Genomic DNA, 19,755 nt, shown 5'->3' on the forward strand with positions numbered 1-19,755 from the left:
GCTGGAACATCAAGCAAGAATCTTATTGAGCTGTACTCTCAACTTCGTAGACTTGGTAACTGAAGCAGCTCTGACAGAGTGGGCTGGAATATCAGTATTCACTATATTTATCCTATGTTATTCAATAGATTAGGAGATGTCTGCCATAATTGTTGAGTGCAAGGGGTTATGGACAAACTGGAGATCATAATTGTCCTTTGGTAAATGTTAACCTTTCAACAAAACAAAAATAACTTCTTAAATTGTGAGCACATAGACATCAGGATGAAATGTGAAAATTCACATCCGGCATTTCAGGGTTCAAATCTTGGACCCACATTCCTAATTTTATTAATATGTATGAACCAGTGCAGTTGTGTGTGTGTGTGCACCTGTGTAATACAAGTGTATTATAAACTGGAGAGTTTGACATTTTCTAACTAGTAGGATCATTCCCGCTGGTGCAAGTTAGGTGTGTAAAGACCACTGGAATACCCCAACATGCAGTTTTCCATTCGGGCCTAACATCTGATTGATTGTCCTTGCATATTTTGTGCAAGAGCTTTTGTGTAATATTTAAATAAGATGATAATGTATGTAAATCAGATTGTGTGCAATTTCCTGTCATTCATGATGGAATCATGCTATGTGCTGAACCCATCTGGAGTGTATATAAAGAGAAGTTCCATGCTCGAAGGAACTCTTAAAGGGACAAAGATTGTTTAATGAATATTTTTCTTTTCTTTTTCTTAATGGCTTTTTACTGTTCTTTTCTTTTTAGCATTCTTAATGTTATTTTTCAGTGTTTACTCTTTTTAAAATTTGTTTTGTTTTTTGTCCTGTTTTCTTCCCTTTTTTGGCATCAGATCACATGGCGAGTGTTTATGTGGAAATAAAAACAGTTAAATATTGACTGCAGAATCACTAGGAAGTTGACCACATTTGAAACATTTACAAAAGTTGAGCAGAGCAGGCAAATATGGTGATAGAAGAGTGGACATGAAAACTTTCATCGCAGCTCAGGGAGCATCTAAATGCACGCTACAGAATCCCATGCCAGTTGATCATAAAATTTATATTAATCATAGGAGTTGTTGTTGAAGTACACAAATGGTAGTATTTCATGATAGAAATGGTACAAAAGCAAAGAAGCCATGCCAGGGGGCACAATAGGCACCAGAACTGAACTTCTTGCAGTCGCCATTATACCACCAACTATATGTGCAGGCCCTGGCACACCTACTTGTGTGATGACCAAGGACAAATGCATCCACAGACTCTGGGTCAGCATAGAGCCAGTTGCACAGCTGTACCATATGTTGTAAAGACATTTGCATTCAATCTGCAACATAGGAACTTCCAGTGGCAGTCAAGGTTATCACTGTCCTCATATTTCTGAGTGCACTTCCTTCCAGGTTACCATAAAGATCATCTGCAATATCAACCAATGTGCTGCCTACACACATATCAAATAGGTGACTGATGTATCAGTCAGCATGGCCAGCATTTTCATGTCCTTTCCAACTGAATAGCAACAGGAGCATGACACAGCTACCCAGTTTCACTCCACTACTGTATTTCTCAAATACCATCTGGACAGCAGGTTCCTAGTCCTCCTCTGCTGCCACAACGTGCTCCCTTTCCTGTAAACTATGACTCACCCACTGCTACCTTTTCAAGTTCACTAACTGTATCCACTGGATGTGTGTATCTGTGCTGGTGCTTGCAAATCTTACTGAGAGGAATGCAGGGTGCTGTGAGGTGTTGGTTTCTTGGGTGGCAGTAGGATATGTGACTGTTTCTTGGAGAACATCTATAGAAAAATCAAAGGAAGAAATATAGAAAGGCTGGCTGCATTTTTCCCTTTCAAATATTGCTTAAATAACAATATACTGTGTGACATGGTGTTGTGCTTGAGTGTTTACTGGCTTACAATGAATGAGTGAGAGGATAAGAAAAAGCATGAGAAAAATGGTACTAGTCCTCAGATTGGAGGAAGCTGTCACCTTCACAGACTATCACTGTCTTATTCTCTTAATCACAAGGATTTATAAAGGTGTTCAGGGACAAATAATTACAAATAGACAAGTGATTTTGAGATGTTGGAAATGTCAGGAACATATAAATTGACACCCAGATACCCATGCCAGGGCCCATCCTGTATGTGAGTACATGAACTGCATCACACAAGCAAGTTTTATTAGAAGAATTTGTTGTATGAATCTTTTTAAGATGACAATGTGCCAAGAATATCTGTGATAGGTTGCAGCCAGAGTTGGTACCCTACTTCCATTTGGCATGCATGGTAAGCATTCATAGGAACATAAGTGCTTTATGTGAGGCTGTAAACAATGTGTGGGAACACTTTGTAACATACATACTTTATCCATCTACTTGGTATAAGGTACAAGTGGGTAGCTTAATCATGGCTGATTCCTTCAGGTCTGAAAATTTTTCTTATTTGGTGCCAATCCATCAGGGCAGTGCAAATCGCATTGATCCGTTGCACTACATTTTGCCAGATGTTAAGTCCCACCCTTTTATGGGGAGGGTACCCTGGAGTGCCAGACATCCTTTCCTCCCTTCTGATGCCGCAATAGAACTGCTGCTGCATCCTTCTTGCATCTATCAGGAAATCTGGGCGCTCTGTCTTGCCAGTGATCGATTGTAAGTCTGTGGACTGCAAACAAGTAACCGAATCTTTCTTCTAAGGTTTGCTTGAAGTACTACCTTGCCCTTTAAATGACAGTTACAGCTGCTTTAAATAGTTACAGCGATCTACAATGTCCCACTCCAAATCTATGAGCTCCCTGTAATTGGTGAATTACATGCCAGGAGCGTGCAGCAAATGTATAATCAGTGTTGACCCTGGAAGATTCACTGGGGTCGAGCATATGCTACTCAGTGGGTGCACACTGCACTACAAAATCTTCCCACCATCCAAGAACATCACAGAAAATTGGCCCTGATACATCTACCTAATACACTAGAGGAGCCAGTTTAGAGAGTGCAACATAATTTCATACTAGACAAAACTTTGAAAATAATCATATGCATAACAAATAATAAAGTTTTATCAACTCATCAAGTATTAGAAAAGTCAAGAGAAAAATTCACACCCCAAATAAAAGAATATCTCTCTTTTAATTAATACCCAGTTTCCATAATGCTTTTAACAACATTTCTGGGGTCTACCAAGCTAAAATATAATTTAATAGTCAGTACATCTACATATAAAATATAGAACAGTACCTATAAAATTGTGTTACATGCCAGTTACAGCTCTTGGGATTAAGATGAGGTTGGTAAAGCACTCCAAGTCCATCTGAACCCCTTGATGTGCTACTGGCTTGGAACACAATTGCAAACACGTACAATCTTGTAATGTAATGCTTTTCCAGTTATCTGTAATTCTCTATACAAATAAGCGATGGCAACACAATCCATCTGGTACATATCATTGGTTAAGTAGCATTTCAGCTTTGGTTTTTTTCAAGTTTTAGGTGAAATATAAGAAAATGGTCTCTAATTTTCTGTTAATTTCACCTATGCATCAATCGTAATCTTTTTTTTGAAGAAATTGTATCCAGTCTTTGCAGGTTGCTTTAATGCTGAATGATAAGACAGTTCTGACAGTATTCATTGGGGAGGCTTATGTTCAAGAAGATATAACGTGAGAGGAAACTGAAAATGAAAAGCAAAATTCCATCTCAATGTGGTGAGCTGAAGGAGAGCCAGAAAGTGCGGTGGCACCTCACAGTATCACGGCCTCCATGAACGGACACCGCGCAAGTGTTCCCCGACTGGGTTCCCTCCCAGTCGGGGAACACTTTAGCAGTCAAGGACATTCAGCCACCGATCTTCGGGTAAGCGTTCTCCAAGGCGGCCTTCGAGACACACGACAACGCAAAATCGTCGAGCAGAAGTTGATAGCCAAGTTCCGCACCCATGAGGACGGCCTCAACCGGGATCTTGGGTTCATGTCACGCTACACGTAACCCCACCAGCAAAAAGGGGGAAAAAAATTATATGTTTTTTAAAATTCTCTCTCTCTCTCTCTCTGCCATTTTGAGTTTCTTTCTGCCTGCCTGTGTAATAGACACAATGTATATCTAGTGTACTGGGACGTGCTGTTCTCCGTGACTGGCCTGTTTGAATAACAACGACACCTTTTGATTGGTGTGATGCTGTCCCAACATAGATTTGAGAACCTTTTCATTCATTCATCTGACGAAGGAGATAATCTCCGAAAGCTTGTGATTTTAAAATAAATTTGTTGGACTATAACCTGGTGTTGTAAGATTCCTTACATTTGTCCAATATAAGACACATTGGATGTGACTCCTTCACTATAAGAGAAAACAGATGATATACCCAACTTGTAGCAAACCCTTCATATAGCCACCTCCTTACCTTTATACATTTGCTGCAGAATTTTCCAGTTTCTATTAGAATCGGTGCTCAAAAGCACAATTGATAATTTATTTAATGTTATTGTCTTATTATGTAAATAAGAGTGTATGTAAAGTCACTGGATGTTTGTGGTGATTGAGTGTCACAGAAAATAACAGCCTACAGACCTGATAATTAATGGTTTCTCCCCCTGTATTTCTATTGATATAGTTTATATAAATCTATTTTATAGGCAATGACTTTGTCACACAATTAGCAAGCACTCTTATCAGTGCCATCAAGCCATAGTCTGTGTAATGATTTTTAAATACTCAGCTTAACCCACCTACACGTTTGAGGACACATTTGAGATGGCTCACAGTGCCTTTCCCCTTATGGTAAGCCAATCATTTTGTCCATAGTAGTGAGTTGATGCACTTGTTTGCTGGAGCACAATTCAGTTTCTTGGCAGCAATTCCGTGCGTGAGTTGTCCCAAAATTTCAGCCAAACTCATCTAGGTAGCGAGCAGAGCCAAGAAGGTTCTCCTCATGGAGGGAGGAACAATGGAAGGTGAGAGTCAACTTAAGTTGATTACTCACCGTGCTTCCTTATCTTATTACAGACTGCCATGGTAGGACCTGGAAGGAGGTGATAAGAATATAAACCATGGAACAAAAAGAAATGTCCATTTAGCCTATCAAGCCTAATCCTTCTAGAGGCCAAGTACAATGCACCCTGTTGCACTCTACCCACCACACATCATCCCCTGAGAAAAGGTTCTACAAAATTTCTCCCTGTTCTCCCCAAAAGGTAAATCAAGCAAAACCCCAAAATGTGGACCTAAGCCCACATCCTACACTATACATTCTGACCAGCTCCTTTCCTTGGCATGAAATATATACGGACCTAACAGCTCAGGAATCATTATGTTCCATGCAGCATTTAGTTATTTTTTATCTGCACTCATCCTGTTCCCAAACAGATAGTCATCCAACAATTTCTTTCACGTGGATTAATTGATACAGCATTAACCACTTTATCTGGGAGACTATTCTACATATCCACATTTCTGTGGGAAAAGAAACATACTTCTAATCTCAAACCTTGCTTGAGGCTTGTTAATCTCACTACAAGTGGGGATGCGATAAGGCGGTCCCCAACCTTAAATGGGAATTCTCGATCGGGTGGAGCTACTTATATGGAGGGGCGAGGCCTCCCTACACTACAAGCTCCCTGACCCATAAAGGACCCAGCATAAGACTGGAGGCAGGTACGCCCGATAAAATGGGTGGAAGATGGTTCCTACAGGTTGGTCCAGGCTAGAGAAGCAGTTTGAATGTCTGAAATAGTAAAAATTTTTGTTCAAATATCTTATGGATCAGCCCTCTTACCAAAGAGGAGGAAGATGCATGGAGTCTCTCCCCTGATGGCAGCCAGGTGTAGTGTTTCCGGCAGTATGGGGCAGCCAGGTGCAGTGTTTCTGGCAGTACGGGGCAGCCAGGAGTAATGTTTCTGGCAGTATGGGGCAGGCAGGTGCAGTGTTTCTGGCAATATGGGGCAGCCAGGAGCAGTGTTTCTGGCACTTTGGGGCAGCCGGGAGCAGTATTTCTGGCAGTATGGGGCAGCCAGAAGCAGTATTTCTGGCAGTATGGGGCAGGCAGGAGCAGTATGGGGCAGCCAGGAGCCTGAGATATGCTCATAGTGGTACAGGTTTTCACCAGCCACATACAGATGAGGTGCCCGCCCACTAACTCCAGAAACTCCAGTGTGGTCAACACTGGCAACTGAGATCACAGCCATTGCATTTTCAGAGCCTTAATGTCTCAGTACTTGGATGAAGTGGCACAGGACTATGGAACTGTAATCCAGAAAAAGTGAGGTGGGAGAAATTAGAGGGGAGAAAAGAAACTGCCATTGCCTCCTCTCTTAGTTGGAACCCCAAATGTAACCCTGCATCATTTGTTTCTGTTCATCCTCCACAACTGAAGTCAGTTTGACTTCTTGGAGGTCTAAATGGTTTACTAGAACTCTCCATCCAAGATTCATGCAGTTTTAAGCAGCATGAAATAATGTGGACTGCCTCAGCACAGAAAAACGTCCCAAGGCACTTCACAGAGGTGTAATCAGACAGAAATGGATGCCAAGCCAAAGAAGGAGATATTAGAAAGAGTGATCAAAAGTTTGATCAAAGAGGTGTCTTTTAAGGAGGAGAGGGAGGCAGAGAGGCAGAGAGGTTTAGGGAGGGAATTCCATAGCATGGGGCCTAGGCAGCAAATGGAGGTGGTATGTACAAGAGACTTGAATCAGAAGAACAGAGTTCAGGGGAGGTGGTGGGAGGTGTTGTCGGGCTGTAGGAGGTTACAGGGATAAGGTGGAGTGAGCCCATAAACATGAGGATGAGAATTTTAAATTTTAAATTGGAGGCATTGGGGAACTGGAGCAAGGATAGGGGTGATGGGTGTGTTGGACTTGGTACTGGATAAGATATGAGCAGCAGAGCTTTAGATAAGCTGAAGCTTATGGAGTGGGGATGATGGGAGTTTGGCCAGGAGAAGATTGAAATAGTCAAGTTTAGAGATTACAAAGGAATAGATGAGTGTTTCAGCAACAGCTCAACTGGTGGAAGTAGGTGGTCTTTGTGATGGAGAGGATATGGGGTTGGAAGCATAGCTCAGAGTCAAATATGACGCTGAGGTTGCGAACAGTTTGATTCAGCCCGAGATAATGGCCGAGGGAGAGGGTGAAGGAATGGGAGGCAAGTGTACAGAGTTTATGGTAGTTATCCCAATGTTTAACTAGAGGAAATTGCAGCACATCCAAGTGGATGTTGGACAAGCACTCTGACAACACAGAAGCAGTGTAGAGTTCGAGAGAAGTAGAGCTGGGTGTTGTCGGTGTACATGTGGAAGCTAACTCTGTCAGCAGACGATCTCACCAAGGGGCAGTGTACAGATGAAGAAGAGGAGGGAGCCAAGGATAGATCCTTAGAGAACTTTAGTTGTAACAGTACGGGGCAGGAAAAGAAGCCATTGCTGGAGATGCTCTGGCTACAATCGGATAGATAAATCTCCTCATTGTTTGCCCCTTTTCTTGCAACTGTAGTAAATATTCTTCTCCCCCTAGGAAGTTATGTAAGAGAACAGGACGAGACACTCCCACAACGTCTTTGCAAACTAGCACAAGGAAGTCAATTACAGTGGCCCAATTTGACTCATAAAAGAAAGAACTTGCCTTTATATGGCGTCTTTCATAACCTCGGGACGCCCCAAAGCACTTCAAAGCCAATGAAGTAATTTTGAAGTGTAGTCACTGTTGTAATGTACGGAAACAAGGCAGCCAATTTGTACACAGCAAGGTCCAACAAACAACAATGAAATAATGACCAGATAATCTATTTTAGTGACAAAGTTTGCACTTCACATCTTTTCCCCAAGAACATCTAACATTTCTATAGCACTCCCCATGTAGAGAGCAGAGCAATATACAGAGCAGGGTTAAGAAAAGTGGACAACATATAGGAGTGATGAGGGGAAAAGTTGTGATGGGCAGAAAGTGAATTCAAAGAGAAGGGTTTTTAGAAGGGAAGGTGCCAAGATGGAGGGATTTAGGGATGGAGTTTCAGAAGGCATGGTCATAGTGTCTGAATGAATGTCCAGTGATGGTACCTTCTAGCTGAGAATGAGTATCCAGCTTACTGCATGATGAATCTTGAGCATGAGTTCACATTAGCCAATCCACGGTGCACCATTGACTACTTGCTTACAAATTGTGAATGTATTTTAAATTGGCATTAACATACAGTATATTTCAATAAATATCTCACCAAAGATGGCGAGCCATGAGTGGGAAAGATTCTTAATTGACAAGTGATGCAGCCACTAGTGAGGTTTTATTCTCTTTTTTTCCCCCAATTTTCTTCCCTGCTCTCCTCATGGTGCTGGCTCGTGCTTTGGTGTGATTCCATGGGCATCAGCCACTCTCTGGTAGCTCATCCAAGTGACCAATATGAGCCTAGACAGCTGGCAGGATATTTGACTGTGAAGGGCATCACGGCTAACCCAATCCTGTCCTTACCCGACACCCATACACTCACAGGCCATGGACAGTGATATCCTGGCTGATTTTACCTTCCCTAGCTTCAGAGCACAAAGACCAATTGTAGCGCCCCCCTCAACCACCACCACCACTGCCTCAACTGAGATCAGCTAATTCAGCTCTTTTAATAAAAATGCTTCCTAGCGCTCAGAGTCAATTTTGAATCAGTTCTACTCTAAAAACTAAGCTGAGCTTCCAGAATTTTCTTTTTCTCATTTTAAAACAGGGTCCACGTGGCACAGTGAACAATGGCCCAGCTGTACTACAAAAAGGTCAACTATTCTCCGTACATAGACCGGATTCCACTGCAGATAGTGCGTGCAGAGAATGAGCTCTCGCTGGAAGAAAAGGCTTACCTGAATGCGGTGGAGAAAGGGGACTACGCCAGTGTGAAGCAGGCTCTGGAGGAAGCTGAGATCTACTTTAACATTAATATCAACTGCACAGATCCTCTGGGACGGAGCGCACTCCTCATAGCGATTGAAAATGAAAACTTGGAGATCATGGAGCTGCTCCTGAGTTTCAATGTGTACGTGGGGGATGCGCTGCTCTACGCAATACGAAAGGAGGTTGTTGGAGCCGTCGAGCTTTTGTTGCATTATAGAAAGCCAAGTGGAGAAAAGCAGGTAATTAATCTACTTACTATTTGTGTCAGCACTTTTGAATATGTGATCCTGCAGCGTGGCATGGTGAGGTAACAGACAGGATGCCAAACTCTGTGTCCGGAGTGATAGGACTCATGTTCACATGTGTGATTCTTCCTCATGGTGAGTTTCTCATATCAGGCACTTATCCATGTGCTGGCCATTTCAGGCCATCTCCTAGATACAGAGCAGCCTGGGAGCAGGTCACTTGACCACTGTGTTTCCAGATTGCACTGCATGATAATGGAGCACTTGAATGGGAAACTGGAGGGGGAAACAACTTTAAAAAAACATGAGATACAAATTAGTTCTGGCCGGCTGTCGGGTGCATAACCAACCGTGCGCAGGCAGCACACGCCTCAAACAGGAGGCCCAACACTTGCCCTATATTGGGCCTTGGGCCTCATTTCAATAATTTGGACAAGCTGCCCATTTCAAGGGGATCAATTACAAGGCCACTTGCCCTGCTGGCAGTGGCCCTCAGGTAAGTCCTGGTGGGGGGAGGGTTGTGGGGGGGGGGGGAGATGGAGGAGGAAGGACAACAAGACATGGGCTGATCGCGTGCTGGCAGCAGCCCTGAGAGTGCTCGGGAGCCAAGAGGAGCAGGGACTGTGGAGCCAGGAGGAGCACTCCTATTCCTCCTCGCTTCCACATCAAACTTAAGAAAACTGCACTTACTTTTTGGTCGATGGCTGCTGCTTAGCCGCAGCGACTGCTGTAGAATCCAGGTGTAATAAAGAGGAAAAAGTATTTCTGCAAATCCAGCAGGGAAAAGGGGGAAAGCATTCACTGGCACAAATATAGGATCATGCAGAAACACATCAAAAGGTTGATCAGAGTGACCCGGACAGCCCTAGAAAAAAAATTGCAGAGGCCAAACATAACAGTAAAATAATCTTCCAGTAATACAATAGCGTGAAGACTGTCAGAGAAGAGGCGAGAACATGAAAAGATAAAAATGGACTTGAAACTAAGGATGGGCAGAAGGTAGTAAATATTGTGAATAATTAGTTCATCAAAACATTCATGAAGGAAGACATGAACAGCATACTTTCTCCAAAAAATGAGTTTCCATGGCACATTGATACTTTGATACAAATGAGTTGGATAAATATTTGAAAGGAAAACATTTGCAGGGCAATGGGGAAAGAACGGGGGAATGGGACTAACTGGATTGCTCTTACAAAGAGCAGGCACAGGCTCGATGGGCCGAATGGCCTCCTTCTGTGCAGTAATGATTCTATGATTCTATTCTATGAGTTGGAAGTCCTGGACAAGTCCTAGATCTAGTGACTACAAGACCTTAGCTGAATATCCTGATACTCCAAAAGCTTTCCAAATATGGCTTTTATTTCTGTGAGTAAGTGAGGCTGACAATTGTGAGTGAGTTGTGGTCACCCTTTCAGGTGGAAATTAGGAAAAAAAGGCAGGAGGCGTTTCCATCAGTGCCACTGACTGCAAGTTCCCAACCTCAGTGAGCCCCTTTGGAGAGCCACCATCCCCATGGGGGAAAAAATGGGGGTAAAATTCAGCTTTGGCGGGCGTGCATAGAGGTGTTAGTGAATCGGCCGCCTGTTATACACCTGGTGGGTGTTTAAAATCTGGCGGGGTTTTTGATGGGCAGCTGATGCACTACCGCCCGTTTTGTGCCCTTGCCAAAGTTGAATTTTACCCCCAATAAGAGGGTGAGTGAGCTCAAATCAAATTGCTGCATGAGGTAACAGACTGGCACTGGCAGATGCCTGGTAGTAGAAGGCCTTCACGTCCTCTTTGTTATGGAATTGTATGTAACGTGGGGAAGAAATGGGGAAAGATATTTTTTTCTTGAAATATTTATTATGAGACTCATTAAATTTTCTAACACTCACATGGTTTCTTTGGTTCCAAAAATTAATGAATATATTTATAATACCTCAGGCCACACAATTAGAGTTGACTATCCAATAAAGTCACTGAGCCACTGTGGCATCACTAGAGTGGGAATATGAGGCTTATTAAAAAGACAGATTTTTTTCCTCACCAATTTTTGTTTCTCCCTTCCTCTCCTGAAAGTGTTCCACTCCATAATGAGGTATGGTTACAAAGGCATCAGACGACCTCTGCTACCTCCACCAGATGGTCATTATTCATGTGTGAGCCTTGACAGGGAGTGTTGGCAAACTATTTCACTCTGAGGGGTATCGCAGTACAGCCCAACCCGTCCTCATCTGATATCCACAGATATGCAGTCTCCAAGTTCTTCTTCACCGGGAGTAATTGGATAGCAATCAAGAGTGGGAACCAAGGCTGATTTTCCCCCTCACCAGCCCTGGGGGACTGAGGCCTGTTTTAACATTCTCCCTTCTTCCCTCCCACCCCACTGCTGCCCCGGTTTAAATCAACTAACTCTGCATAAACTGAGATTGAATCTGGGACCCTCTGGTCTGTGTGGGACTCTCTGGCTGCCTACTAGAAAAACTCACTGAGCTTTCAGGAGAGCTTACAAAAGCTTTATTTAAGCTCCCAAGCATATAGACCAATGTCACTAATGGAGCAGAAATCATTTCAATCTTAAGTTTATATCCTGAGGTAATAAAAGATTTTGTTTGCAATGTCTGTATGATAGATTGAGGCCTAACTTGGGTCCTCATTAGATTATGTACTTCAACAGTTTATCTTAATTTCCGCAGGGTTTAGGCACAACATCAGTAGACTTTTAACTATTTCCTAACAACAAAATGGCATGTCATTGTTTTGCTTGATAAAGTACAAACAAATTGCTGAGTCATGACCACAAGACATCAAAGGCCCAGAAATTCCACAGGAGTTCTCCTGGTCTCCCACCATAACTTCGGCAGGAGATTAATGAAACCCCTGAAGAAGTGGTCCAAACAGCCATGTTACAGCATTTCTCTGTGGGTTCCACCAGTCTTCCACTGGAGTTACGGCAATGGACCAGGAGAACCCCTGCAGAATACCTGGCAATGCCACTGAAAAATGTATGGAACTGTGTAGTAATCGATCCCTGCCAGGATCCTATTGATAATCAATGGGAGGTTGAGGGGGTGGGTCAAGTGCACCTCACTGTGAGCAGGATGTCTTTCTCTTGCACATTAAAGCTACCGTAGTTTGCAGCGGAGGAGGAAAGCTTTAATGCGACCAAATTTAATCAATAAGGGTTTCTGCACTTTCCTTCCCAAGAGAAAAAATCCTAAGACTAAAACATCCACAGGTGATTAACTGTTATTGAGTGAGAAGTAGTTTTTGAAACCTCAAGGAAATTGAAGAGTGCACTTGATACATTGCTCCAGTCTGCTCTTAGTTCTAAAATGACATCTGAGAAAATAATCTATACTGGATTTTATAAGTACTAAGGCCTTTTTTTGGGCTAGTAATTTTATTGGTAGAGTATTAGACTCCCATTCATAGAAATCTACTGCACAGAAAGAGGCCACCCGGCCCATCTCATCTGTGCCGGCCGAAAAAGAGCCATCCAGCCTAATCCCACTCTTCAGCCTCTGGTCCGTAGCCTTGTAGATTACAGCAGTTCAAGTGCACATCCATGCATCTTTTAAATGCAACGAGGGTTCCCGCCTCCACACCACCCTCCCCCCCCACCCCAGGCAGCGAGCTCCAGCCCCCCACCACCCTCTGGGTGAAAACATTTTTCCTCTGCTCCCCTCTAATCCTTCTACCAATCACTCTAAATTTATGCCTCCTGGTTATTGACTCCTCTGCTAAGGGAAATAGGTCCTCGAAACATAGAAAGGCCATAATCATTTAAAGAATCCAGTATCTCTAGCAATAAAGTTTTGGAGGGTTTTGGTAGACCATGGGATTACCACTCATGAATGGGCATGTCTAATTTTGTTGACACAAAATCCTTAAGCTCTGGGTAAAATATTGTATTTTTATATTAATAAGCCCTGCTTTACTCGTGGCTTGCACAACCTGTCCATCTTAACAATGAATATTAGCTTTGGACTAACTATTTCAACTCAACAAATGGAGTGGATAACTGCAAGTGAGGTGCTTCCTTGCAGTTGCAAACCTGGTTCAAATGGCACTAGTAAGTGGGGAGAAAAGCTAAGGTACAACATCTACAGTGTATCTCAAGGATGGTACTTGTGCGAACAAATCACAGCTTGTTGTCTTTGTTTTCCATCACATGTGCCAACAGAGATCCAAACAGAATTCTGCAAGGGGGCCTAATGCCCGTTTAAGAGCTGCCAGGGACACCTAAATATCGCCTGAGCTAAAATGGCGCTGAACATATTTCAGATGCCCTTGGGGTGTGAGACATAGCCCCGTGAAATTGGACCTATTTGCCCCCATTTCACTTTCAAAAAATGGGCTCAAAGTGGTCCAATTTTGCTTGCTGTATATCAAGCACTCCCAGGCCATGTATAGCATGAGTTAAACTGAAATGACCTCTACCAGAAAATATTTTCCTGTGTGCTATGTTTAGTGAAATCATAAATGTTCTCTTGTAAATACATTTTGTATTTTGCTGCACATAGTGCACACAAGAAACTTACAGGAGAAAGCAGCAGTGAAAAATAGTCAAGTGCTTAGTTATTTTTTGTCATTCTCGGGATATTGGTGTTGCTGGCAATGCCGGCATTTATTGCCCATCCTTGGTTGCCTTTAGAAGATGATGGTGGGCCGCCTTCTTGAACCAATGCAGTTCTTTGTAATGGTTTGATACAACTGAGTGGCTTGCTAGGCCACTTCAGAGGGCGGTTAAGAGTCAACCACGTTGGTGTGGGACTGGAGTCATATATAGGCCAGACTGTGTAAGGACAGCAGGTTTCCTTCCCTAAAGGACTTTAGAGAACCAGTTAGTTTTTTTTATAACAATCCAATAGCATCTTGGTAACTTTTTTATTGATACCAACTTTTTTTTTCCAGATTTTTTTTTTCAACTGAATTCAAATTCTCAAACTTCCATGGTGGGATTTGAATTCACCTTCTCTGGATTGGTAGCCCAGTAGCTACAGTTTTTTTTTTACAAAAACAAAAATAATTGCATGTAAAAGAACAAATGAGCTCAATTTTAAAATATACTGGGCCAGAGTCCCACATTACTTATTTTATTTGTTATAATCTTTACTGATCATATTATTTTCCTAATATAGATAACTGCAGATTACAGATTCCTCTGGTCACTTTGTGTAGCAACATTATAAATGCATTTGTAAAGATTTCTTCTGTTCTGTATTTATAGTGAAAAGATGAATGTTCTATTTCAGAATGTGTGTGTAATTTTGCTAGAAAGGGAGGAACTCTTTGGCAACATATTTTTAGACAGTGACCAGAGGAACTACTACCTCATAATTTTGAAATTTTGTCTGAGCAATTTAAGTGTTTGTCCCTTAATATCATCAACATAATTTCTAGTTTATAGTGACTCCTATTTCCTGATAATCATACGTGGCGGTGATCTTAAATCCTTTAGTGTGAATGTCATCATACATCAAACCCACAGGTGAACCTCTCTTGTGAGCCCCATGATGCCTTCTGCGAGCAATAAAAAATTGCATATAGTATACTAAAATAACGGGCACATGGGAGTGATTTCAAGGCTGTAATCTTATTTTTGCTTATGTGATTTAATATCATCAAAACCTTTTGATTGAATTACAGCTTTACTACCAACTGTTCATTCTGTTCTATTTAATACATAACCAAAAAAGAACATTTATTTTTATTTTTTAACCTCCTAAAGTCAGGGGGTTCTACACTTACAATGAATGCTTGAAGCCTCAAGCATTCCTTGATAAAATGGCTCCTGTGTACGTTGGGTAAACACCCTAGATTGCATGGGGGAGCCAATTATTGACCTGCATAATTCCAGGTTTCCAACATTTATTGCTCTTCGTTCAAACAAATCTGCTTCAATGTGTGTGCAACACCATAAAAAGGATTTATTCCGCGAGAGTGACAACATAACACAAACAAATGATGCTTCACTAATGAACAGTAAAAAGAATATGCACACAAGTGAATTAAAGCTTAGCCTGCAATATTCCAGAATGAATGTAAAATATTTCCTCTTTATGAACAGAAATGCATTCCTGTCATTCTCATACTGAGGAGAAAGATCACTGAAACTCACCCAATTTTCATGAACTTGTTGTGCATTTATTACTTTGCCATTCCTTAATTTCCATAATAATGTTGTTTAACTTATTTTATTGAGAACTTTTTATGTCACTATTGAGTAATGGAAAACTTTCACTTCTCAACCCCTTTGTTAACATTAAGCAAATCGAGGTCAGGAATAGCCTGAACTAAGAGTATAAGAAAGTATGGAACGAGAAAAGGACATTTTGTTTATCTAGCTCACTCCTTCCACAGACCAGCTATAATCTACCCTATCATAGATTCTAACCCACTTGTTAATCCCCTGAGGAAAAGTTCTGAAAAATTCATCCCCTCATCCAAAAAAAAGTTCAGAAAAACACCACAGAATTTATCTACTTTCACACCAATATTGGCCAATTGATTTTTGCTGACGACATTTCCATGGTCCCAGCAGCATAGGAACCATCATGTTCCATCAAGAATTTGATGATCTCTGCCTATACTTAGCCATATAACTTTTAAATTATATTTATAACCAGATATTTGACCCTGAGATGAGCTTCTGACCACATATCCGCTCCATCACCGAGATTGCCGTCTCCGCCCCTGCATCAGCTCATCTGCTGCTGAAACCCTGATTCATGCCTTTGTTACCTCTAGACTTGACTCTTCCAATGCTCTCCTGGCTGGCCTCCCATCTTCCACCCGCCATAAACTTGAGCTCATCCAAAACACTGCTGCCCATATCCTAACTCGCACCAAGTCTTGTTCACCCATCACCGCTGTGCTCGCTGACCTACATTAGCTCCTGGTCCGAGAACACCTCAATTTTAAAATTTTCATCCTTATTTTCAAATCCCTCCATGGCCTCGCCCCTCCCCATCTCTGAACCTCTCCAGCCCTACAACCCTCCGAGATCTCTGCGCTCCTCCAATTCTTGCTTCTTACGCATCCCCGATTTTAATCGCTCCACCATTAGTGGCCGTGCCTTCAGCTGCCTAGGCCCTAAGTTCTGGAATTCCCTCCCTAAAATACTCTGCCTCTCTATCTCTCTCTCCTCCTTTAAGTCACTCCTTAAAACCTAACTCTCTGACCAAAATTTTGCTCACCTGTCCTAATATCTCCTTATATGGCTCAGTGTTAAATTTTGTTTGTTAACGTTCCTGTGAAGCACCTTGGGACGTTTTACTATGTTAAAGGTGCTATATAAATGCAAGTTGTTGTTATAGCTATTTTTTGAAGGAGTTAATCAACATATCAGTTAGTCACTTGGGATCCAGAGTAAAATTTTCCTGTGCTCTGCCACATCAGAATGTCCTAACTTGTTATAACCTACGTAGACAGCCAATATTGTGCCCACAAAGCAGAAATCCTTGTGATCTTTCTGATGAAGGATTACAATTAAACGCTAATTAATGATGAATTCTGGTTAGTTTTGGTGTGGTAGGCTCACTAACTAGGAATAGGGTTGACTTGAAACTCACTCTAATTAGCACCTTTATAGCCAGCAGCAACTGGAGACTTCCATCCCATTAGCCTGGGTTGAGATATTCAGACCAAGGTCCCAGAGGCACAATGACAGTGTTCTAACTCCACCCAGTCTCCTAATGTAATATTTTGGTAGCAACAGAGACAGAATTCTAACTTTTTTTCTTGTGAGAATGTGGATTTGGTTACATCTTCACTGAGCATATGTAATGGGTGGCTCAGTGTAACCATGAAGAGGATTAGTTAAGAACATGCCATATGGTCCTTTCACCCTGCTGCTAAAGCAGAGCCACATTCAAATCAATTTTGAAAATGTGAGTGTGCATCTTCCCATTTGTAGCAATCTTCAGCTATAAAGAAAAATAAAAAGAAAGCAACTCTTATGAAATACTAGACTGGTTTGCAGTTCAGTTTTCTTCTGCATCTATCTGCAATGCGCAAGCAGAATCCATGCAACATGCTCTTCAGTGAGCTGAACATCAATTTTCTGATTGGAAGCATATGTGATTTGTCATGTGAGCAGTCAAGATAAGCCTCAGTTGATCACATATGTTTTGTTATGTGACTAGGGTTGCCAACTCTGGCTGGGTGTATTCCTGGAGATTTCATTTCATGGCCTCTCATCTCGAACTGCCCCACTCCTGCCTATGGTACATCATCCAGGCACATTGCCTTTCCATACTAATTTGGAAGAGAACAGACTTTTTGTTACCCAATTGAATTAAACTTGATTATTAGTGAAACAACCTTTTTTCCCATCTCCAATGTTTTTATAACTAATAAATGAAAGTGTCCGAAGAAAATGAAAAAAACCCACAATTTTGTTTAATGCCCCTAAAATTCTTCTCCTGGGTTGCTTGCAGCAGTGTCCCGGAGATTAATTTTCAATTCCTGGAGACTCCAGGACAATCCTGGAGTGACAACATAACAACAAATGATTAATAAACAATAAAAAGAATATGCACACAAGTGAATTAAAGCTTAGTTGTTGATGACTGCCTGCAATATTCCAGAATGAATGCATTTTCTCTTTATGAACAGAAATGCATTCCTGCCATTCTCATACTGAGTAGAAAGATCACTGAAACTCATCAGTCTTCATGAACTTGTACATTTATTACTTTGCCATTCCTTAATTTCCGTAACAATATTATTTAACTTATTTTATGGTGAACTTTCTAGTTACCAAGGACAGGGATGTCAATAGTGAAAACTTTCATTTCTCAAGCCCATTGTTAACATCAAGCAAATCGAGGTCAGGAATAGCATGAACTAAGAGAATAAGAAAGTATGGAACGAGAAAAGGACTTTTTGTTTATCACTCATGCCCTTTCCATAGACCATCTACAAAACACCCTGTTATTGATTCTAACCCACTTATTAATCATCTGAGGAAACATTCTGCAAAATTCATCCCCATCCAAAAAAAAATGTTCAGCAAAACACCACAAAATCTATCTACATTAACACCTCTTTTACTCAATATTGGCCAGTTGATTTTCACAGATGACATTTCCATGGTCCCAGCAGCATCATGTTCCATGGAGCATTTGATGATCTCTGCCTGTACTAATCCATATAACCTTAAATCACATTTATAACCAGATATTTGTGTAGCTATTTTTTGAAGGAGTTAATCAACACATCAGTTAGTCACTTGGGATCCAGAGTAATTTTTTCCTGCAGTCTGCCACATCAGAATACCATAAATCTAATCCAAGTAGGCAGCCCATATTGTGCCCACAAAGCAGAAACCCTTGCAATCTTTCTGAGAAAGGATTCTGATTAAATGCTAACTAGTGATGAATTCTGGTTAATTTTGGTGTGGTAGGCTCACTAACTAGGAATAGGGTTGACTTGAAACTCTCTCTAATTAGCACCTTCATATCCAGCAGCAACAGGAGACTTCCATCCCATTAGCCTGGGTTGAGATTTTCAGACCAAGGTCCCAGAGGCACAATGACAGTGTTCTAACTCCACCCAGTCTCCTAATGTAATACTTTGGTAGCAACAGAGACAGAATTCTAACTTTTTTTCTTGTGAGAATGTGGATTTGGTTACATCTTCACTGAGCATATGTAATGGGTGGCTCAGTGTAACCATGAAGAGGATTAGTTAAGAACACGCCATATGGTCCTTTCACCCTGCTGCTAAAGCAGAGCCACATTCAAATCAATTTTGAAAATGTGAGTATGCATCTTCCCCTTTGTAGCAATCTTCAGCTATAAAGAAAAATAAAAAGAAAGCAACACTTATGAAATATTAGACTGGTAGCTATTGTTTGCAGTTCAGTTTTCTTGTGCATCTATCTGCAATGCGCAAGCAGAATCCATGCAATATGCACGTCAGTGAGCTCAACATCAATTTTTTAATTGGAAGCATATGTGATTTGTCATGTGGCACCTCTCTGGAGTAATCCACAGCTCAAGATCAGTCTCAGATGATCACTCATAGAATCATAGAATAATACAGTACAGAAGGAGGCCATTCGGCCCATCATGCCTGTGCCGGCTTTCTGAAAGAACTACCAATTAGTCCCACTCCCCTGGTCTTTCCCGATAACCCTACAATTTGTTCCTTTTTAAATATATATCCAATTCCCTTTTGAAAGTTACTATTGAATCTGCTTCCACCACCCATTTAGTCAGTGTATTCCAGATCATAACAACTCGCTAAGTAAAAAAAAATGTCTCTTCATCTCCCCCCTGGCTTTTTTGCCAATTGTCTTAAATCAGTGTCCTGTGGTTACCAACCCTCCTGCCAGTGGAAACAATTTCTCCCTATCAAAACCCCTCATAATTTTGAACACCTCTATTAAATCTCTTAACCTTCTTTTCTCTTAAGGAAAACAATCCCAGCTTCTCTAGTCTCTCCACATAACTGAAGTCCCTCATCCCTGGTACCATTCTGCTAAATCTCCTTTGCAACCCCACCAAGGCCTTGATATCCTTTCTAAAGTGTGGTGCCCAGAATTGGACAAAATACTCTAGCTGAGGTCTAACCAGTGATTTATAAAGGTTTACCATAACTTCCTTGCTTTTATACTCTATCCTTCTATTAATAAACCCAAGGATCCCGTATGCATTATTA

General features: G+C 41.5%; 1 protein-coding gene across 1 annotated transcript in view; it reads left to right on the forward strand.

Moving 5' to 3' along the window:
• Positions 1-19,755, forward strand: part of LOC137332747 (short transient receptor potential channel 5-like) — a 70,084-nt gene that overhangs the window by 5,867 nt on the left and 44,462 nt on the right. The window contains exon 2 of the mRNA XM_067996684.1: positions 8,694-9,093. Coding sequence (XP_067852785.1) covers positions 8,716-9,093 — 378 coding nt within the window. The 5' untranslated portion in view covers positions 8,694-8,715. The remainder of the gene's footprint in view (positions 1-8,693; positions 9,094-19,755) is intronic.

The sequence above is a fragment of the Heptranchias perlo genome, chromosome 15, assembly GCF_035084215.1.
Source record: "Heptranchias perlo isolate sHepPer1 chromosome 15, sHepPer1.hap1, whole genome shotgun sequence".
In the NCBI taxonomy this organism is placed as follows: Eukaryota; Metazoa; Chordata; class Chondrichthyes; order Hexanchiformes; family Hexanchidae; genus Heptranchias; species Heptranchias perlo.